The sequence below is a fragment of the Canis lupus genome, chromosome 24, assembly GCF_011100685.1.
Source record: "Canis lupus familiaris isolate Mischka breed German Shepherd chromosome 24, alternate assembly UU_Cfam_GSD_1.0, whole genome shotgun sequence".
Taxonomy (NCBI): Eukaryota; Metazoa; Chordata; class Mammalia; order Carnivora; family Canidae; genus Canis; species Canis lupus.
The window spans coordinates 43,401,215-43,422,189 of NC_049245.1; the positions used below are offsets into that span (position 1 = coordinate 43,401,215).

The 20,975-nt window shown below is 56.0% G+C and overlaps 1 protein-coding gene and 1 long non-coding RNA gene across 4 annotated transcripts in view; one reads left to right on the plus strand and one right to left on the minus strand.

Moving 5' to 3' along the window:
- The window catches only part of PMEPA1 (prostate transmembrane protein, androgen induced 1), a 56,365-nt gene extending 53,795 nt beyond the window's left edge, over positions 1-2,570 (minus strand). For 2 of the 3 annotated variants that reach the window (XM_038572685.1, XM_038572684.1), the window contains exon 1: positions 1,540-1,678. In XM_038572685.1, the coding sequence (XP_038428613.1) occupies positions 1,540-1,648 (109 nt within the window). In that variant the 5' untranslated portion in view covers positions 1,649-1,678. Of the gene's footprint in view, positions 1-1,539; positions 1,679-2,505 lie in introns of those variants that run through there. The other variant, XM_038572694.1, reaches the window with a different exon arrangement.
- Positions 264-17,212, plus strand: LOC119865702. Its single transcript, XR_005378046.1, has 3 exons — positions 264-378; positions 14,704-14,852; positions 16,562-17,212. It is a non-coding gene; the product is annotated as an uncharacterized LOC119865702 (long non-coding RNA).
- Positions 17,213-20,975: the final 3,763 nt, after the last annotated feature.

The following is a 20,975-nucleotide window of genomic DNA, read 5'->3' on the forward strand; positions in this document are numbered from 1 at the left end:
CTGGCCTGGCGCAGGGCGGCTTGGGGGTTGGGGGTGGGGGGTGGTTGGGGACAAGCAGGCTTTCCATCCCGGGGCTGGAGGGAGGGGACGCTCACGGATGGAAGGACCCACCACTCAAGCTGGCCTGCCTGCCCCGGCAGGGCCGGTCACGGGTTATTTTTACCTCTTGTGCCTCACTCTACAGGCTCAGGGGCCACGCACTGTGGCAGCCGCCTGCGGAAACTGGCTTATGAGTCACCCAGTGACTGCCCTGCTCAGTGGTGGCCGCCTCTGGCTCCTGGTCCCAGCTGGAAGAAGGCTGGCCCTGGCAGGGGAGGGCTGTGTGCTCCCTTGCCTCGGTGCTTAGGGGTGAGGGTAGGGAAACCGAAGCCCAGAGAGGTAAGACCCCCCCACACACACACACCAAAGGATGGGCTGGGGGTGGGGGGTGGGGGGTGGGGGTACAGGCTAGACGGCGCTCCACCCAACCCAACCTCTACCCGAGTGGGGTCCGAATGGCGGAAGTAGAGGCTTATTTGTCTCAACTTCTGGGTGCACAGGGAGAGTTGGTGCCAAGCTGCCAACACCCCCTCCCCACCCTCGGTCTATCTCCTCCTTTCAGGGCCAGGCGGTCCCAAACACAGACAGCCCCAAACTTTGACTCATTTGTAACCACGGTCCCAGCCAGGCTGAGCCAAGCTGTCCAGACAGAGGCTATTTATAGGTGCGTCGGGGACACAGACACTCACACAATGAGACACACACTCCAGATCCACCTTGGGCCAGACCCACCGGCGCGGAGCCCTGGATCCAGACACCTGGGCACAAACGGTCCCCAAGCCCCCAGAACGATGCACACGCTCCGAAGAGGCACCCCGACCGGGCCACAGGCAGGGGCGCAGGAAGACTACACATGCCCGGGACAGACTGCGACCCAGACACACAGACACAGAGAGCCACGGAGACGCGCCAGACCCAGACAGAGACACACAGACACGCACGCTCCACAGACGCGAGGAAACCCACTCGCACAGACCGAGACAGAAGCGCCACGCACACTCCAGACACACACCCGGGGCCCCAGACACCCCGCAGGCCAGACAGCGTCTCACACGCCCGCCACCCCCTCCCCCTCCCCCTCCCCCCGCCCCCCCCCCCAGCCAAAGTTGATAAAGAGCCGGCCTAATTGCTCCACCGAGACTGCCCCTCGGGGAAATAAAATGGAAACTTCGCGGACCCGGGCGCCCCGGCCCTCCCGCGCCCCGCGCCCCGCCGCCCTCCCGGCCGCTCGGCCCCGGGTCCGAGGCCCCTCGGGCGGGGCGCGGGCAGCGGGGGCCGTGCCAGGCTCGCCGCGCCGCGGGACAAAGCCGGGCCGGCCGCCAGCTGCCGCGAGCCAGGAGGGCGCGCCCCGGGCGCAGGGCGCACGGCCCGAGGGGGCGCGCACGGCCCGGGCCCCCGCCCCCGCCCCCGCCCCCGCCCGCGGCTGCGGCTGCGGCTGCGGCCGGCCTCGGGGTCCCAGCCCGACGGGGCCTCCGGGGAGGGGGGCGCGGGGTCACTCACTGATCTCCATGCTCTGGAACAAAGAGCGTTTGCAGTTGCACGTGCAGGAGACATTGGGCTGCCCGGCGGCGAGGGCGGCGGTGCTGTTGGTCCCCATCAAGCGGTGCATGGACGGCGCGGCGGCGCGGCGCGGGGCGCGGGGGGCGCGGGGGCGGCCGGGGGGGGTTCCGGCCGGCGCCCGGCGCTCGGGCCCCGCATGCAGGAGGCGCGCGGCGGGGAGGGCGCACCCCGGCTCGCCGGGCTCGGGGCGCCGCCAAGTTCCCGGGGCTCCGCGGGGCTCAGTGCGCGCGGCCGCGCTCCCCTGCGCCCCCCGGCCGCCCCTCGGCAGCCCCGGGGGCGTCGGCAGTGCCCGCGGGTGGCGTCCGGGAAATGGGCCGGCAGCCGGGGCGCGCGCGGCCGCCGGGGCTGAGCCTCCGCCGCTGGCTTCCCGCAGCCGAGCGCCTCCGCCGCCGCCGCCGCCTCCTCCTCATTCAAGTCCAAGGAGATCGGGTTTCGCTCCGAGACCGCGGTCGGAGGCAGGCAGACGGTCTGACGTCAGCGCTAGACGGGGCTGCCGGTTCCCACCGCGCGGGGGCCGGGGAGGGGGCGCGCGCTGCGCCAATCCCCGCCGAGGTTCCCCCGCACCCCCTTCCCGGGCCGCGGGGCGGGGTGACGGGGAAGGGGGCGGGCTCTTAAAGGGCCAGAGCGAGGCGGCCCGCGTAGACCCGGGGCCGGCGGGGCGGGGGGCGGGGGGCCGCGCAGCGCCTCCGCCCCTCCTGGGGCCGGTTGGGGGCCGGTGGCCCGACCGGGGCGCCCGGGGAAGCGCGGCTCGCCGGCACCCTCGCCCCCGCGCGCTGCGGGTGCGTCCTGGGTCCCCGGGATCCTCGCCCCAGGTTTAGGGGAAGCCTGTCCTCTCCCAGAGCAGGTCCCTGGACTCAGGGCACGGGGAACTGGAGAAGATGAGGGGGGTCCCCCATCACCCGTTACCTAACACCGAGGCCTCTAGTCCCCTGGCGCCCCCCGCTGCGCACTTTACCCCGACCCCAAGGAGGTCGCCCGGGGAAGGCTGGAATTCGTGTAGACACGCCCCGGACGGCTCCGAGAAACGCCCGGGAGCCCTTGTCATGTAAATACGTGTCCTGGGACTCGAGTTGCGACCCGGCCGGCAGGGCCGGGGGCGAAACCCCTGCGGTCGTCTGCTGCCCCAGGGGCCGCCGGCTGGGGGGCGCGCCTCCTGAGTTCAAAAGACGGGGGCGGGGGGCGGGGGGAGGGGGAGGAAGTGCGGGGGTGTCCTTTTATTTCATTAAGTTTTAATTACACAAGTGTTACAAGAACACATTCTCCTGGTTTAAAAAGGAACGGAGCTATTACGTCAGAGGTCCTCTCCCTGGCACACCTCCAGACTCCACAATGTGGTGTGGCCCCTCCTGGACCTCTGCTCCAGTCTCTATTTTGCATGCGCTTGGGCAGCGCCTACCTAGTGCCAGGAACTCGCCAAATAGGAACTCAACCTGGTACCTACTCCCCGAGACGGGAATGTTGTGAGCCCCATTCTACAGACGTGGGAGCTGGCCTGGGGAGTTGGTTGCTCAGGGCCACGCAGTGCAAGAGCCTGGTCCTCATCCAAGGCTGCTCCCCCCCACCCCGGGGGGGTATCTGCACCCCCACATAGTTTCCTCCTTCTTTAAATATCCACATATCCACGCAATTACTGGGGTTTAGGAAGGAGCAGTGACTCCTTTCGTGTTGGGCAGGGTGGGAGGGGTGTTTAAAAATTATTCCCTTTTAAGAGACTGTAACCAGACCAGAGATTCGTAGAACTCAGAGAAAGCCGGCCCAGGAAGTGGGTGACATCTCTCCGGGCAGCTGGTCCCAGGGATGCCCCTTGCTGTCACAGAGCACTTTCTGTGAAGGAATTCAAATTCAGGGGTGACTGAGTGTTCCGGGTTTACGGAGGAGGAGCCCAAGGTGCCCACACAGAGGGAGGTTCAAAGGTTCTGACCCTGATTTGTTTGGGAAGAGAGGCTCCCTCTCAGAGCTGTGCCCAACCCCAGGGACCAGGAGGAGGGGGGAAGCGCTCAGGGCCTGGATGCCTGGACAGATTAAAAAAAAAACCGCCTTAGCCACAACATTGACCTCTGGTTGATCTGCCTGAGACAACAGCACCGGCCACATTTACTGAGCACCTACAGTATGCCATCACTGCTCGAACGGTGGCCCTGGGACTGGTTCGTGGTCTGTGCCCTGGTTCCAACGTTGGTTCTGCTGGGGGTCTGAAGTGGGGTGTCGGGCACCGTGGCCACAACTGCATCTCTAAAGATGGGTGGGACACGTGACCTTGGCAAGTCCTTTCACCTGTCCCCTCAGTTACCTCCTCTGCAAAATGGCCTGCCTCCCTAATGGTGTCCTTGACTGGGGTGATGGTGAGTGACGAATAAAGGAGTCAGTGCCGTGAAAGTGTGTAAGAGGCTGAATATGTGCTGGTGGTCTTGTTGTGCAATCCTCATGGCATATTGGGGAGGGGAGGAACTGGCGTCATTTTATCCTCCTGTTTGCAGATGAGAGGATCGGCAATGAGGAAGGCTTCACCCAATGACAGCATCCTTGGCTAAGGTGGTTAATGGGAAAGGACAGACTTGCTTTGGGAGAAGCATACGCTTGAGAACCCACACTCATGGGAGGCTTTGCGTGTGCCTAGGGCTGCCAGATAAATGCGAATTTCAGATAGATCACAAATAATTTTTGGTGTAAGTATATCCTGTGCAATATTTGGGATCGACTTATACTAAAAATTTGTGTGTTGCTTATCTGAAATTCAAATTTCACTGTATGCCTGTATCTTTATTTGCTAAATCTGACTGCCCTGTGTGTACCAGGCACTGTAGTGCTGGGGATTCAGTGAGGAGGAGCAGGGCCCACAGTCAGGCCAGGCATAGGAAGACCCACGGATTCTTTCCGGGGAGCCAAGGTGTGAATGGTGCAGTGCGTGCGGGAGCACTCCCCCTACTGGGAGTGTGGGTACGGGAGGATGGGCCGCCTCTGCTGGACCAGCTTGAGTCCATGGGAGGGAGGCCATAAGTCAGGGAAAGAGATTTCCTTCATACATTCAGCAAATACTGTGTTCCTGTTCAGTGCCAGGCTCTGTGCTGGGTACCAGATGCAGGGCAACAAACAAAACAAAAGCCACCCTCATGTGACATGGGGAGGGGGTGTCACATGGGTCACATGGGATAGGGGGCAGGAACGGGAGAGATTATAGACTCACACACAAACCCATAGTTAAACTTAGGTCACTTCAGAAATGGTCATGATGAGCTAGAGGCCAGGTTGGAGATCAGGAAAGCCCCCTTGAGGAGGTGGCATTTTATTCAATTCATATTTACTGAACATCTACCTAGAGCCAGGTACAAACCCCTTCTTCCCTCCTGGGGCTCCTGTTGCTTGTAGGTGAAACAGACAATGAATATGGAAACATATACGTCCAGGTGATGATTGAGAGGGTCACTGAGTTCAAAGCCAGAAATGTTACAAAGGGACATGGTCCGGCTATAGCTGGAGCCCACGAAGTGGCCTCTCTGGGCAGAGGGGACAGCAGGCGGGAGTCCAAGGCCGGGAGCAGCAGGTGCCCAAGGAAAACCCTTGAGGGGAAGAAGAGCAAAGGGATCTTCATAGTCCTATGAAGTCTGGGGCTTGAGATGCATTTCCCAACCTGGTTACAGGGCATAGGATTGTGAAATGGGTATATGTCCTCAGGTGACCGCCAAGACAGACCTTTCAGGGCCTCCAGACGGTACAGTGCTGCTGTCTGTCCTGATCACGGGTTGGATCTACCACAGGAGGATCTTTAGAGAGAAAAGATCCTATCCATGCCAGTAAGGAGGGCTGGCTCCTAGTGGCATATCCCTGCTGGCTGGGTTTAGGTACAAGGCCAGCTTCACAAATGTGTGATCCATGCAGGTGCCCGGGCTCCTCCCTCAAAAGGGCCCCAAGCTTGGGTGAATCCTCTACTGTCATCATCTTGAAATTCTTAATAACTTTTGAACGAGGGGCCCTGCGTATCCTGTTGTTGCTCAGGTGCCAGGCCTGCCTTGGCAGCCAGCTGGGAACCCAGGGAAGCCAGCGTGGGTTTTGGCTGGGCCGAGGGTGGCTGGCCGTGTCCTGACTCTGTCCCTTGGGCATTGTGGAAAGTGTCCCACTGAGTCAACAAAGGGCCTGCCCTGGCTGGCAGATCCCAGCCTCCGCTCCGCAGGTCCAGCCCTGCCCCTCACCTCCTGCCACCAGGCCTGCCGCACAGATCTGCCTCTGCAGAAGCAGCTTCGGCAGCCAGAGGGGTGGGTTAACAACCTCTCCTCTCAACTGGCCACCTTTGGAAACCCCTTCTAGCTGGGTCTGCTTGTCCCCAAATCCTATGTGTGTGGCCTAATCAGCCTGTCCACGTTCCCGCTTAGCGTCTTTGGACTTTGTGTTTTTCAACTTTGGGGGGAGGGGGTCTCTTTTTGTGTCCAAACACTAATAAGACCTAATGTTTATTGGACACTGACTGTGTACCAGGCCCTGTCCTAGACTCTTCAGATTCACTCACTTAATCATTCCACAAACATGCATCGAGGTCTACAGTGAGTTCACTGGATCCCTACAGCAGCCCTGTGAGGTCCCAGCTAATATGATTCCCGTTTGACAGATAGGGGCACCGAGGCTCAGGGCGCCACCCGTGAGGTGGGGCAGGATGTGGATGCAGGTGCCTGGGCCCCGGAACCCACAGGCAGACCTCAGCAGATGGTGCTTCCTGCTCCCCTCCTCCATCCTTACCACCTTCAGTGGTACCTGGGTCTGCCTGGGAAGGGTGCTGGGTTTGGGCAGCACCCTTCCCTGGGCTTCCTGGAATTTCCCCCAGCTCCATCTCCCCTCGGAGGATAAAGAGCAGCTGCCTTCTGCAGGGAGCCCAGGCAAGGGGGAGAGGGGAGATGAAGACCCAACTCAGAATCCCACACTGGTGACCTTGGCAGGTGGTTTCACCTTGCCGAACCTGCATCTCCACCCCTGCGCGGGGGGTGGAAACAACAGTATTTCACAGTGCGGGGTGGTGTGTGTGTCAAGGCCTCAGCACAGACCAGCGGCAGTGGACACACACCTTGTTCACGGCCTGTCTCCCCTTGATTGGCAACCGTAGACAGGCAGCTCGGTGGGCGTGTCACCGGATAGGCCCCAGTGCGCGTCTGATGGGGTCTGGCCTGCAGTGGGCATTGGCAAACCTCTGTGGAGGAAATGACTGGCACCACAGATAATAACGTGCAAGTCACACTTGGGCTGCCCTTGCTACTTTCTGACAATTCTCTCCCCCCTGTTCTCTCCCGCCCCCCACGCCCACACTTCTTGTCAGTGCTCTGGATGCCCACCTCATGACAAACTTCTAACCAAGCATCTGGAAGCCAGAAACCAGGGCCAGTATCTACAAAGAAGTACTTGCCTGGTACCAGGCCAGAGCCAGAGGTCTTAACCATAAAGACGCATGTGTGTGCGTATGCATCGTGTGTGTGTTGTGGGTTTGTGGGTGCATGTGTGTTTTGTGGGTGGTATCATGTGTGCTTAGGTGTGTCACATGGTTGAGCTCTCCTGCAGCAGCAAGCCAAAGAAAGCTGGCTAAACTGGTCATAGATGCACCCCCACCCCCCACCAAGGGGGACATCTCTTTCCTCTGATTCTGTTTCTTATTTCCAGCAGGAAACTGGTTTCTATAGAGAAGACAGGGCTTTGGGACCAAGGCAGGAAGATAAAGAGTGGAAAGGATAGAAGGAAAGGACAGAAAGACACATTAGAGCCAAATCCTGTCTTCTGGCAGATGGGTAAACTGAGGCCCAGACAAGACTTGGCTAGGGTCAAGGTGCTGGTGAAGGGCACAGGGGAGCCTGACTCCAGGCTCAGGTCGCAGGGTCTTTGGTTATCGTAAATAGCGTAATATGCAGACCTTCCCCTCACAGGCTCATTCAGACATGTTCAACTCCTGTCTGAAACACTTCCAGAAAGAATGGTGCGTCGTTCAAGCTGGTTTCCCAGGCCAGACACACCAGAGCAGAAATGTTCTGTGTCTCTGTTCTCGTGAAGGGATACATTCTACTGTTGTCAGGAGTGATTAATAATGTAAAACCGTGATTCTCGGTGGCGTGAAAGGCATTTGGAGCCAAGCTGGGCTGCTGCCTCTGCTGCTGGTTTTGAGGGGGACCTGATGCAAAGGGGGCCGGATGTGAGGGAGGGCTGTCTGTCCAGCGAGGGGCATCGCACCCACACCTAGTTCACACAGACTATTCCAGAGCCAAGCACCAGGCCCTGGGGGCACATGGTGACCAGGACAAGCTGGGCGCTGCCTTCACAGAGTTTGTCCTCTGGGGAGCTCACTTACTCATTGACCTATTATTCCCCAAACATTGAATTCTGCATGCCCAAAACTGAGAGTACACATCGCCACTGCTAACTTCCTGATCTCGATTGGGAAAGTTCATTACTGATCCTGACCTCAGTTTCCCCATCTTTAAAATGGGGATTAGAAACGGACTTGCTCAGAGAGCTACAGGCAAGATGAAACAAGGGGAAACGTTCTGGCTGGCACTCAGCACGGGGCACGGGCAGGAATAAGCTCTTGAAAAAAGCGTGTTATTACTGCGTGCTCTGTGCCCTGGCAACTCGCAGTCTCATATAAAACATAAACCAACCCTAGAATTGTCCCTTCGGAGAAGTTACCCCCAGTGAAATTTCTCATGACTCTTTAGTTGCTTTGTTCAGCGTCTTTCACCCCAGCTGGACTGTGCCCTGTGTGTTCTCAATGTCTGGTTCTGGGAACAGATGCTCAGATGTCCCCAGGGCCTCTAGAACACCAGACAAGCGCTGTGGGGCACCACGGGGGCCCTGACAGTCCCCACAAGGGAGTGGCAGCTGGAAAACACCCTGTGCCCTCCCTCTGCAGGCCCCCACTAGCATTGGAGATAGGGCCCCTTCCCCTCTACACAAGGAGCCCTGTGCTCATATGGGAACTTGGGAACACGTGTCCAGCAGCTGGCTCCAGAGGCAACCGCGTGGCTACACCTGTCTGCTTCTTTGCTGCATCCATAGCTCCTAGCATCAATGGGCTCCTAGAATGCAAATCCACTGAATGGGGGAATGCAAAACAATTTTGCAACCTGTATTAAGGCCTTAAGATATAGGTATGCTCAGCCTCTGATTATTAATGGACCAGAATATTGATCCTATCTTCACTTTTAATAATAAAAATGCAACTAAATTGAGGGGCGGGGGAAAGAGGGGATTGGTTAAGTAAGGTCAAGAAGATCAAAGAAAACGCATTAGTTAAAAATGTCTCCCAAGATGATTTGATGGTTTTTTGAAAAGTCCTTTATAAAATACATTTAAAAATAGGCTGCCGAACCGATCTCAATTTTGTATAAATAAAATTGTGTTACTAGAAAAAAGACTGGAAAGATACACGCCAGAACAGTGTAACAGTGGTTAGCTTCGTGGAATGGATTGCGTGGAATGGACCTCACTCGTATATTGTTTGCTGCATTTTCTACAACGTACGTTAATTAAAAAAAAAAAAAAAATTTTTAAGGTTACTTCCAAGGGCCGCCACCCCCCACCCCCCACCCCCCACCCCCACCTCCCACCCCCACCTCCCGCAAGCCACTCTCGCGTCTTCCGCCCGCGGCTCCTTTAACTGGGAGTGCGGCCGCGGAGGAGGCGGGGCGTCAGGCCGGCGCGTCACGAGCCGCCCGAAATGACACAGCGGACGGGCCAATCCGAAGTTCGGATTCCGGGAGCCGCCATTCGATTGGACGCAAGTGCGGGCGGCCTCGTCCAATGGCGGGAGGGGGGCAGGAGCCTGGCAACCGCGTGGGGTTTAAATCCACGTGGTGAGCGGAGGGCGGGGCGGCGCCGGGGTGGGGGTGGGGGGGGGCTCGCGTCCTCTCGGCGGGGGACCCGGAGCAGGTGCCGCGGGGGGCGGGGGACGGGGACGGCTCAGCCTCGCCCAGCGCCCGGGTGCGAGCAGGTGCCTTCCAGGGGAGAGTGCGGTGCCGTGGCACGTGCATCCAGTGACAGACGTTTACTGAGCACCTACTAGGTGCAGGTGGGGGCGGGGGCGTGTAACCGTGTGCAGGCGGCCTCACCTACGGCCCCCACTGCTCTGCTCCTTCACGGCCCTTAACGCTGTCCCAGCTCTGCAGGGGAAGAGGTGACAGGGGCAGGTGTGCCTCGTGGAGGGTCTGCACCAGTTCTTAGCACAGCGCTGGAATTTGAGAGATGCGACTGTTCCCTGTGCTAAAGAGTGACAGCTAATATGGGGTGAATGTCTATCATGCGCAAGGCGTTCTGGGGATTTTGCATGTATCACCTAATTTAATATTCACAGAAAACCCAAGTTAGCTACTATCGTCATTCCCGTTTTACAGGCATGGAGAGGGCGGCCCGAGGTGGCGGGGTAACTAAGATCCTGGGCTAGGGCATCGTGTGGCTGGATTCAAACCAGGTCTGCTTGTTTCCAGAGGCCTTGGTCTCAACCAGTGCACGATCCCAATATTGATCCAGGTCTCAGCCTTTCTTTCTTAAGACAATCCTCATGAGTCAGGCCCTGCTACTGGGAAGGGAGAGAAAGGGGAGGGAGTAGAACCAGCTGGGTGAGGCACAGCCAAGTGAGCAAGGGCCCTGCCACCCACTGCCTGCCCAGCTCTGGGGGGCAGAGGTGTAGGGGGCTGGGTAGCTGCCGTGGGGCTTGCCAGGCCCTGTTGCTGGGCCTCGGGGACAGACCTGTCCTGCGGGCTGGCGGTCTAAACCAGCAACCCTGCTGGTGACCTGTGGGCGGCCTGCTGAAGTGTTTTCGGTTTTGCCTCCATAATGCTTAACATTTTTCTAAGCTTTTTTTTTTTTTTTTTTGCCTAAATTGGCGCAATTCCCACGCCTCCTGACTGCATCACACATAGGTAGCTTTATTTACGTGTCTCAGCCACACCTGAGTGTCCTCATCCCCTGGTCTGACCAGGAAGGAAGCCCTCAGGTGGGGCCAGGTATCCTAAGACCAGCGTCCTCAGGGCTGGCTCTCAGATGAGCCCTCTGGACACCCTTTGCCTTGCTTGCTGTGTTTAAAATCCCAGAGTCTCTACCTTGAGCCCTAAAGTCCAGCCCCTCCCAGAGCCAAAAGCTCCTTCTCTGGCCCCTGATGTCCTACAACCCTCAGCTGGAGTGTCTGAAAACCCTGGTGGAGGATGCTAACTCTGAGTCAGTCAGACTTGGATTCAAATCCCAGCCTCACTGCTAACCCAGCTGAGGGATGCTTGGCAATAAAAGCCTGCCTCGGTTTCCTCCTCTGCAAAACAGGGATGGCAATAGTTCCCTCCTCATCCGGTTGTTGCAAAGAGTCAGACGAAGTATGGAAGACGCTTGGCACAAAGTAGGTGCTCATCTCATGGATTGTTGGTGCTTCTTCGGGATTTAGGTCATCGAGAGCCACTGTCATGGGCAGCAAGCTCTTCCTTATGTCAGGCTGAGGCCTGCCCGCCTGGAACTTTCGTCAATTCATGCGCCTGACACCATAAATGAGCTTCTCTCTCCATAGAACAGTGCTTCGGAAAGTGAGGACCCCTCCTAAACGTCACAGCTTCCCATTCGAGACCTGCTACATAATTTGTGGAGCCCAGAGCAAACCAGAAATGTAGGGCTTCTTGTTCAAAAATCATTTGTAAGTTCAGGCGACAGCAGCAGAGCTCAGAGCTCCTTCTCAGGCCAGAGTCCCATGTGACACATGTCCCACCCCATGAAGGGGCCCTGCTCCCGCTCGTGGTCCACAGGCCTGCGATGTCCCCCAGAAGCGCACATGGCTGGGTGCGGTTGACCCGGAGCAGATCAGATCCTGAGAGCTTCCAGCTGGGCCTGAAGAAAGGCCCCAGCACCTGGTCTGTATCTCTAACTCCCCTAGAGAGTCCTGCTTCCCAAGATCCTATCTTGCACCTGCTACTGTAGCCGCTAACTCTATCCCTGCTTTACCGTTTGTTATTGTTATAGAATCTCTCTCTAAAGTGCACAAATCTGAAGTATATAGCTGGGTGACTTTTTATGTCACGTGCACCTAAGTAACTACCCCCCAGGTTGAGATAGAGAACATTTCCGTCACTCTAGAAAGTTCCTTCCTGTTCCTTCCCACTACGACCTCCCCCACCCTGTTGCAGAGGTAACCACCATTCTGACTTCTTCCACTGTGGGTTTGCTTTGCCTCTTCTCGAAGTTCACAGAGACAGAATCACAGTGTGTGCTCTTGCGTGTCTGACTTCTCGCGCCGTGCAGTCTGGGAGACACGTTCTCAGTGTGGTAGAGGTTTGTTTCTTTTCATTGCTCTGGAGCAGTCATGACATACCACAATTTAGCCATTCTCCTGCCGATTCTCTGGTTAATTTTGTTTTTTTTTTTTTTCCCCCAGCTGTTGGCTGCTTCAGCTGGGGCTGTCTTGAGCATTCTGGGGCTTGTCTGTACGTGCTCCCTGCACACGTGTGCACCCATTCCTGCTCGGGCTTTGCTGGCAGGAATGGGAATGCTCTAGCAGACATGGCCAGGCAGTAACTGGGGGGCTCTTACCGATTTCCCCCCGCCCCTGCCCCCGGCAGTCCTCTGAGCCATCCCAGCGTTTCGTCCTGTCACCACTCTTGATGTCACCACTCTTGATTGCAGCTTTTCTGGTGGGTGTCGCCCTTGACTTTTGCAACTCACCTAAGGAAGCTAAAATGACAGGACTCACACTTGCTCTCCCTTTCTGACCGCTGGTGAGAGATCTTCTCGGGCCCTGGACCTTCTTCACCCCCCAGGCCAGAGCTCCCCCTCCCTCTTGGGGTCACTTGCAAATTTCACAAGCGTGGGTTCTCGGACTTCACGTGAGTGCTTGGTGAGGATGCCGACCCGGACGGACCCAGCACCGGCAGGGCTCTGGGGCTTGCTCTCGGACAGTGCTCTCTCGAACGGAGTGTCCAATCTTTCATTAATCTCCTTTCCCAACATGAGCGTCATGTACATTATATTTCCACACCTTGAACAGGAAGCTCTCTGAGCTTCAACAATCTGTTGAAAAACAACTTTTGGGAGAAAAAAGCAGAACAGTTGTTTGATTGTGTTAATTTTACGTGGTTGATGGTAGGTTGCATCCAAATGTCTGAGTGATTAAAATATGAAAAAATGCATTTCAGAAACACAATAGTAATAATGCTCAACCCTTACAGCACATTCACTTCAGGAGGCCCTGTGCTCTGGGCTTCCTGCCCTGAGCATCTTAATAACCACTTCCCAGTGGCCAGAGGAAGTTGGGCTTATGGCCCCATTTTACACATAAAGAAACTGGCACTTGGAGATTTTAATGTGCTTGAGGTCCCACAGCTGGTGAAGGATGGATTTGAACCCAAGTCTCAGCTGTTGACCTTCCTCTCATATGCTTCAGAGAAGATCTTTCCAGATGCTGGCTGGATTCTGATAGACTCTGTCCACCGCAAACACTGGGAGCTGGTGGCCCGTTGGCTGTGTCTTGCTTGATCTTCAGAGGACTGCGAATTTTAAAAATTAGTTGCTTATTTAATAATGAGGATATTTCACGTTAAAAGATTTTCATTTCTGGCTTTTCCTGGTAAATCAAAAGATCAGACCATCCCAGGTGGGAACCGAGTGGGCTCTGTCCCCTTTAGGAGAGGACTTGGGCTGTAGCCTGCCTCAGTTTCCCCACTGCCCACTCTCTTCATTGACGGTCTTGGCCTGTCCTGAGAGCACTGACATGGCCTGCAAGGTGGGCCTCCTGGTGGGAAGTGGAAGTGTCAGTTATTCTAGGTGAACCTTTTCTGGTTCCCAGGACTCACTGCTTTCCTTTCTGGGCCCCTTGGGGCAGAGCCTGCTATGGATATGATTAAGTCGGGGGTCTGGAGTTAGGAAGTTACTGGATTATCCAGGTAGGCCTGCACATGTCCTCATCACACAGGCAGAAGGAGGTTGACCCAGAGAAGGCCGTGTGACAGCAGAGACAGACTCTGGAGTGATTTGGACAAAGCCAAGCCATGTGACAGCCACCAGCAGCTGTTTTGCGGGAGCCTCTGGAAGGAGGGTGGCCGACACTGTGATTTTGGCCCTGGGATACTGATTTCAGGCTTCTGGCCTCCAGAACCGTGAGGAAAGGTATTTCTGCTGGTCCACACCACCAAGGTGATCATTTGCAGAAGGTCTGGAACTCTCTTTTTCTGATGTCTGGCTGGCACGGCTGGCTCCCGATTTCAGCAGCCACGGTGGGCAACCGTGAGGCAGGGCACACACATAGTCAAGCCGCAGATCCTTGCTCCTGGTCTTTGGGGCAACTTAGAGCAACAGAGAGTTATGCTGTCAGAGCTCAGGAGGCTGGAAGCTCAGCACCAGGATGTCAGCGGGGTTGGTTCCTTCCGGGCTCCAGGCCACTCTCCCACTTCTGGGGTTGCTGGCAATCCTTGGCGTCCCTTGGCTTGTATACATCCAATCTCTGCCTCTCTCCTCACATGATCTCTGTATAGAGACAGCAGCCACTGGATTTAAGGCCCACTGAAATCCTGTGTGACCTCATCTTAACTAATGACACGTGGAAAGACCCCATTTCCAAATACGATCACATTCTGGGGTTGGGGATGGGCCTGAATTGCGGGGAGGGGGACACTACTCAAACAGATACCTTCCCGTTCCCAGAAGTCAACAGTCCTCAGTTTCTGAAACAGGGACAGAAGTCGCAGTGGGCAGGCACATTGAATTCAGGGCTCACTCCCTTTCCTGGAAAAGTTACTGAATCAATGGCATGTTGATTGCTTCTTAGAATCTAGGAAGGACTATGCAAGTTTTCTCTGAAGAAAGTACAGCCGCAGCGTCCACCAGAATTTTACCATTCATCCCTTCGTTCTACTTGCTTAGTCAGTGTTCGGGCCCCTGCCGGTTGGGTTTTGAGCAGAGCGGCTGCAGCCCCTGACCTCAGGGAGCACACAGTCCAGTGATCACAACGGACTCCTGAGTCCCCCTGAGTCTTTGCGACAACGGACTCCTGAGTCCCCCTGAGTCTTTGCTCGTCGCTCTGGGAGCAGAAGTTGTCAGGGAAACAGCCAAAAGCACCGATGCTCACCCTGGACCGAATCGCAAATCTCACACCTTTCTTCTTGCCCAAAGCCAGACAAGGCAACCTGAAATTCCAAACCTGTTGACCCTGGACAAGAAGATCACCTCTCTCCCACTGACGAACAAATCAGGATTGCCTCAGGTTGAGTCTCTGAGACAGACCAGACGTCCTGTCAGCCAAACGCCTCCAGGTGAACCAGGTGAGGAGTCAACTGGGAGGGGCAGTTGGAATCTTTAAACACTTCCCCCTGCTTTTGACTAAAGTCCAGAGCCCTGCACAGCCTGCCCATAACCCATCTGCCACCTGGCCAGCCCGATTTCTTCCTGCTTCTCCTCTGTACCCAAAGCCGTATGGCCTTGGACGTGACCCTCACCCCCACCCCCACCCCCACCCCAGGGCCTTTGCTCTTGCTGTCCCCTGTGCCAGCCCCATATCATTCAGGACTCAACAAATGCTCCCCTTGGAAGCCTTTCCCCCGCCCCTGCCATGACCCACTCCATCACCCTGTTTCTTCCCTTGGGTCCCCAGCAAGAGCCGTGAGGGTCTATGTGAGTCTTTGTTTCCTTGCTCTGAACTTTGCCTCTCTGAACTGTAAGCTGCGTGAAGACAGGGACCTGTCTGGCTTGTTTGCCGAGCACAGAGAAGGAATGTGTCAGCCAAACTGAGCCCTCCTCCCCAATAGGGAGGTCATCACGCCCCAGGGTAGAGCACCATTTACCTTGGCACTCTGGTGTCGTCTCGGTTCACAGTGACTGGGATAGCCTGTGTGGGAGACAGGAAACGAGTGTCAGAAGTCGAGAGGGCAAAAAAAAAAAAAAGAAGAAGTTGAGAGGGCCCCATATGCTTCCCTGGCTGGAACCAGCCTTCCCCGTTGGTCCGGTAAGGCTCCAGCGTCTAGAAAGATGCAGCCAGCGGCCAAATTGCTTCCCTGGTTTGATATTTGGGGGTCTTTTTTCTTGTCCTGCTGGGCAGATGGACAGGGCCTCCTTCATTTCCTGGCAGGTCTGGTTACTTTTGGGGAAAGTCTTGATGGGCCATCCTGGAAGCAAGTCGACGCCCCTGTGTTCATGGCCGAGGATAGCCTGTCACTCTGACCTGCTGGTCCTGAAATCACTGGGTCAGAGTCTTGGGTGGGGGGCGGGGAAGGGGGACGGGAGGGCAGAGGGGCAGCATGGAAGGGGGGCAGGGTCTGCAGTCAGCCAGCGGCTTCCGACAATCACAGTGATTCAGACTGGTTCCCACTACTTGCTGAACGCTGTTCTGAGGTCTTCGGCTGAATTATTTCACAAGATCCTTATGAGAATCCTCTGACCTCACTGTTGTCCCCATTGTACAGACATGGAATCTGATGCCTGGAATGGGTAAGTCGTAGGCCCAGGTGGTAAAGGCAGGATTCGAATCCAGACCGTGGCGTTTTAAAACTGATGCTCTCACTCATGAGTGAAAGGACTTGGATTTGGAATCAGAAGACAGGACTGGAGTGGAGGGGTAATGATCATGACAACAACAGCAACGGCGGTAATAATAGTAACACAGATGCTGCAAATCGCCCCAGCTGTGATAACGGCCGCTTGTGAGCCTGTCTTGAGAGCTGAGTGCACCCCGTGTCATCCCACCATCCCGGCGACGCCCTGTGGCCAGTGTCACCTGGGAGGAGCCATGGTGTTAGGGACGTGCTTGTCAGCTCCCTGAACTGCTCTGGGCAGTACTTGGGAGAACTGAAGTGCAGGTAGCAAGTTTGCCCGGTGACTGTCCACCCAGGACTGGAGCTGCCTCCAGTCGGGGGGGGGGGGGAGGGTGACATTGCCATCAGGCCACTGTGAAAGGCCCCCAGGGAAGGGGCGTGAACTTTTTGCAAAGATGGAGATGTTTTCCGTTTCGCTGGCATTAATGAGTTCTTTCTTGTAGGAAATGATGCTGGTCGCAGAGAGTCATTTGCAAGATGTTTCCGGTTGGCATGTTTGAAGTTACTGATGGAGGGTGGTCTCCTCCCACCCCCGGAAACGAGTTGTGCCCGTCCGTGAACTCTGCACAGGTGGGCGGCGCTTGCCAAGGTCATGCCATCTGTGCCCCTAGAGCTTGGGCCCAGGCCTGGGGGTGTCCACACACCCTCTGCCACCAGTCAGCCCGCAAACGGAAGGTGGGTCACCCCACTAGGCTCCACCTCTGTGGGCCTCACCGGCCCTGCAGGGTGTGGCAAGGACCCACCCTGACGAGAAGCCGGATGAAGTGAACTTGGAAATATTGATATTTGGGGGTCTTTTTTCTTGTCCTGCTGGGCAGATGGACAGGGCCTCCTTCGTTTCCAGGCAGGTCTGGTTACTTTTGGGGAAAGTCTTGATGGGCCATCGTTTCGCCCTCTCCTCGTTTTGCACTCGTGCAATCCCAGGACCCACGCGTGTGAGGGGGGCTTTGAAACGCCCCAAACTGACCCCGAGTCAAGAAATGGAGAGGGAGGGAGGAGCAAGTATGTTTGCCCAGAAGGAACGCCCGTGGGGTGGAAGACTGGAGACAAATATAGAAGCAGAGGGCTTATACTTCTGGCAACGACAAAATAAAGCAAAAAATATTGATGTACGTGTGCGATTTGTCATTGAAATGTACCAACACTGAAAATAAATAAGACTACAAGGGAGGTCTGTGTTGGGCTCTGGAAAGGCACCTCGGGGCTGGCTGCAGGTGGAGGGGGCAGGCCCAGCCCCAAGGTGGGGGGCAGCGTGCGGGCTCCCTGGCTCTGACCATGGCCTCACTTGTTTGGAAATGATCATTTCAGCTCCCTCAGTGGGAGCTGCTCTCAGGAACCCACCCAGGTGAGGTCATTAGGCACATGACTTCACGGCTCTGGACTCAGTGGTTTCCTCTGTAAAGTGGGTAGAAAAGTAAAAATGATTTCTCGGGCAACGCTGAGAAGTTCAAGGCCTGGGTTCAGGGCCCATCCTCCTCCGCTGGAGGGAAGGAGCTGAACCGTGCTCCCAGTGTGTCCAGTGCCAGCATCCCCTCCAGGGCCGGGCACACAGGGGTCAGTGAGGAGGCCAGTTCTGAGGCCACAGGGCCTCTCATAGCTGGTGGCAGTGACACTCCCCAACCTGGGTTGTTAAGAGATGAAAATGTGACCCCTCTTACTTATACATAAGAGACTTTGTGGTCTCTCCTGCCGCATCCCCGGGATCTGGCCCAGTGCCTGGTGCATGATAGATGCTCAATGAAACAACTGGAGTTAAAAATTCAGCATGGTGTCTTCTAGACCAGGGGTGGCTAACTATGCAGCTCATGGCCAAATCCAGCCCAATATTTGAAAGGCACAGGAGCTGAGAGTGGTATTTACATTTTTAAGTGGTCGGAAAAATGTCAAAAGGAATAATATCCTTTGGCACATGAAAACTATGTGAAATTCAAGTTCTGTGTCCACAAATAAAGTTTTATTGGAACACAGACAAACTCATCATTCACTTACCGTCTGTGGTGACTTTCCTGCTCCAGCAGAGGTGAATAGTTGCGAGAGACCTTATGGCCCAACCAACCCAAAATATTTCTTCTCTCACCCTTTAAGAAAAAATCGGCTGACCCCCGGGCTAGACAATGGGTCTTAATCCTGACTGCACCCTGGAGTCACCTGGGGAGCTTTAAAAATCACATGCTCAGGGTCCAGCCTCAGGTTCTGACTGGTCCCCGATGCTGCCCAGACATGGGTGTGTGTGAGAGCCCCCAGAAGGTTCCGACGGGCGGCCAGGGCTGGGAGCACTACCTTAGGTGCTGGCTGTTAATTGTGACTCCTCCTTTTTGCTATCCTAATAGCCTGGAGTGTGTGCAGAGCATTGGAGCACTGGTGAGACCAGCACCAACACCCCCCTGCACCCCCCACCGGTCCCGGGGAGAGACTGAGCCCCAGCTTACAGACTCAGGCTCGGGGGGCCTCCAGGAGGAGGCAGAAATGTGTGAAGCGGGCAGGTGAGGCTGCAGCCTGTCTAGCGGCCTGTGTGCCTCAGCTGCAGCCGGGTGGGCTTGGGAGGATGGGGTGCGGGGGGGGGGCGCCTCCTTGGCTGGCCGGCAGCAACCAAGCCGGGCCTAGGAGCATGTTTCCACGCGCCACACCCCGGCAGGCTGTGCCTGGCCCCTCAAGCAGCATAGGAAGGCGCTCCCGGGGGTCGGACTTCACTCGGCACCTGTCGAGTGCCCAGCACCTCGTACCGCCCCACGAGGCGGGGGCATCTTCCCTTTTGGTGAGCAGAGGTGGCAACCTCTCTGGGGTTTGGGCAAGTTAAATAAGGTCCTTAGAATGCCTGCCGGGTGACGGTGCGGGTCAAAATTTGAACTCAGACCCACTGCGTTTTGTGGCAATAGGAGGAAACCCAGCACTTGTCCCTCCCTGGGGCCCAGGCGAACGCTGTAGCAGCGGCGGCAACGTCCTGTGGCTTCTTTCTCGAAAATCTTTTATTTTTGGCCTGAGACAGCTAATGCTCGGCCAACGTATCCAAGGAAACCAGGATGCTTGGAGCAAGCTGTACCCACTCTCCATGCTAAAACCATCAGACGGCTAATTCGGGCTTCTCTAGTTATTTATTTATCTTTAGACCCCCGTGTATCATTTTACACCCTCTCCCCACAAATGCGACCGTCTGACACACGTGTCCAAGGCACACGACGATGGGCCTGTTCTTTCCGGGGGTGGTTGGCTCTCTGCTTCTCGTTTGCGAGCTTCCCAAGTGAGGCTTGATCTGGCCTCGGTCTCCACTGCCACCACCCCGGCCTCTTCTTGGCCCACAGGGAAGATCCAGAACTTCAATTCCCCCGCCCCCGGCATGTGGCTCTCGGTCAAGATTTCTCAGTTCTCACTATTGACATCTGGGGCCAGGTAACTCTCCGTGCTGGGGGGCCGTCCTTCTAGATGCCGGTAGCGGGGTCCCTTGTAGTGACAATCCAAAGTGTCTCCAGACATTACCACGTACCTGCTGGGGGTAGGATTGCCTGATCAAATACAGGTCCCGTTATGTTTGGATTTTAGGCAAACAATGAATTATTTTTAGTGTGAGTATGTCCATTTGATATTTAGGACATACTTATATGAAAAAGTTACTTGTTCAAATTTAACTGGGTGTGCTGTGGATTTATCTGGTAGCTGCCAACCCTATCTCGGGGGCAAAAATCACTCCGGGTTGGGAACCACTGCTCTAGAGCCAGGTTCTTAACCACCACACCTGCTTCCTCACCTGTAGGTTGTGGACACTGCCAGTAGGGACCTTGTCAGGGTGTTCGGGCACCAAAGAAGCAGAGGCAGGTAGGGTGGCAGCCTGTGGGGTAGACCCGGCCAATGCCAGCTGCTGTTCTTCTTGACGTTGTGGGGGCTCCGGTGAGGCAGGCTTCCCGACTTTGTTCTCTGCCCTGGTCTCCCTGGGTGACTGTTTAATGGAGGAAATGCACGGGAGCAAACACCCGCCCCCCTCCCGGGGGTGGGCAGTGGGGTCAGGCCTCTCAGCCCACACACATCTTTAGCAGAGACCACCCTCGTCTGGGCAAAGAGCACCCCCCCCCCCGAATACAGGTCCTTCCTGGGGCTTGGCCCTGTGCTAAGGACCAGGGGCCAGTGGAACCCAAACACAGACAAGCCCTGCCTTCCAGGAGCCTGGGGTGGCATGAAGCAGTAGACGATGACCGTGACACAAGGTCCCCCTCCTTCACTTCCTTGGTCTGAGAGTCAGCAGGTGGGTCCCTCTGATCCCTCCTCCTGCCCCTAATCCCCACATCCCATCCATTTTAAAAAATAGCTTTATTGAGGGGTTGACATACATGAAATGACATGCACATATTTAAGATGTACAGTTGGATCCGTTTTGACCTTGGCACAGCACTCGTGAAACCACCCTCGCAATCACGATACTGGACACTCTCCATCACCCTTAGAATTTTCCCTGCGCCCCCTGGTAACCTCTCTCCTGCCCCCACCCCCAAGGCAGCCATGGATCTGCTTCTGTCACTATAGATTACTTTGCATTTTCTAGAGTTTTGTATAAATGGAATCATACAGTATGTGCTTTTTTTGGTCTTGCTTTTTTTCACTCAACATAATTATTTTGAGATTTGTGCATGTTGTTGTGTGTAGCAATAGTTCACTGCTTTTTATTTCTGGGCAGCTTTTCTCCATGTGAATATGTGCCAGCTTGCTGATCCATTCACCTGTCCATAAATCTTATTATTTTTTTTACAAAGCGATTATTTATTGAGGTGCACAGATCATACATGGCCCGACGAGTGAAATCTCACCGAGTGAACACACTAGCACCCAGAGTGAGGAATGGACATGACCAGCACCTCAGAAACCCCTGTG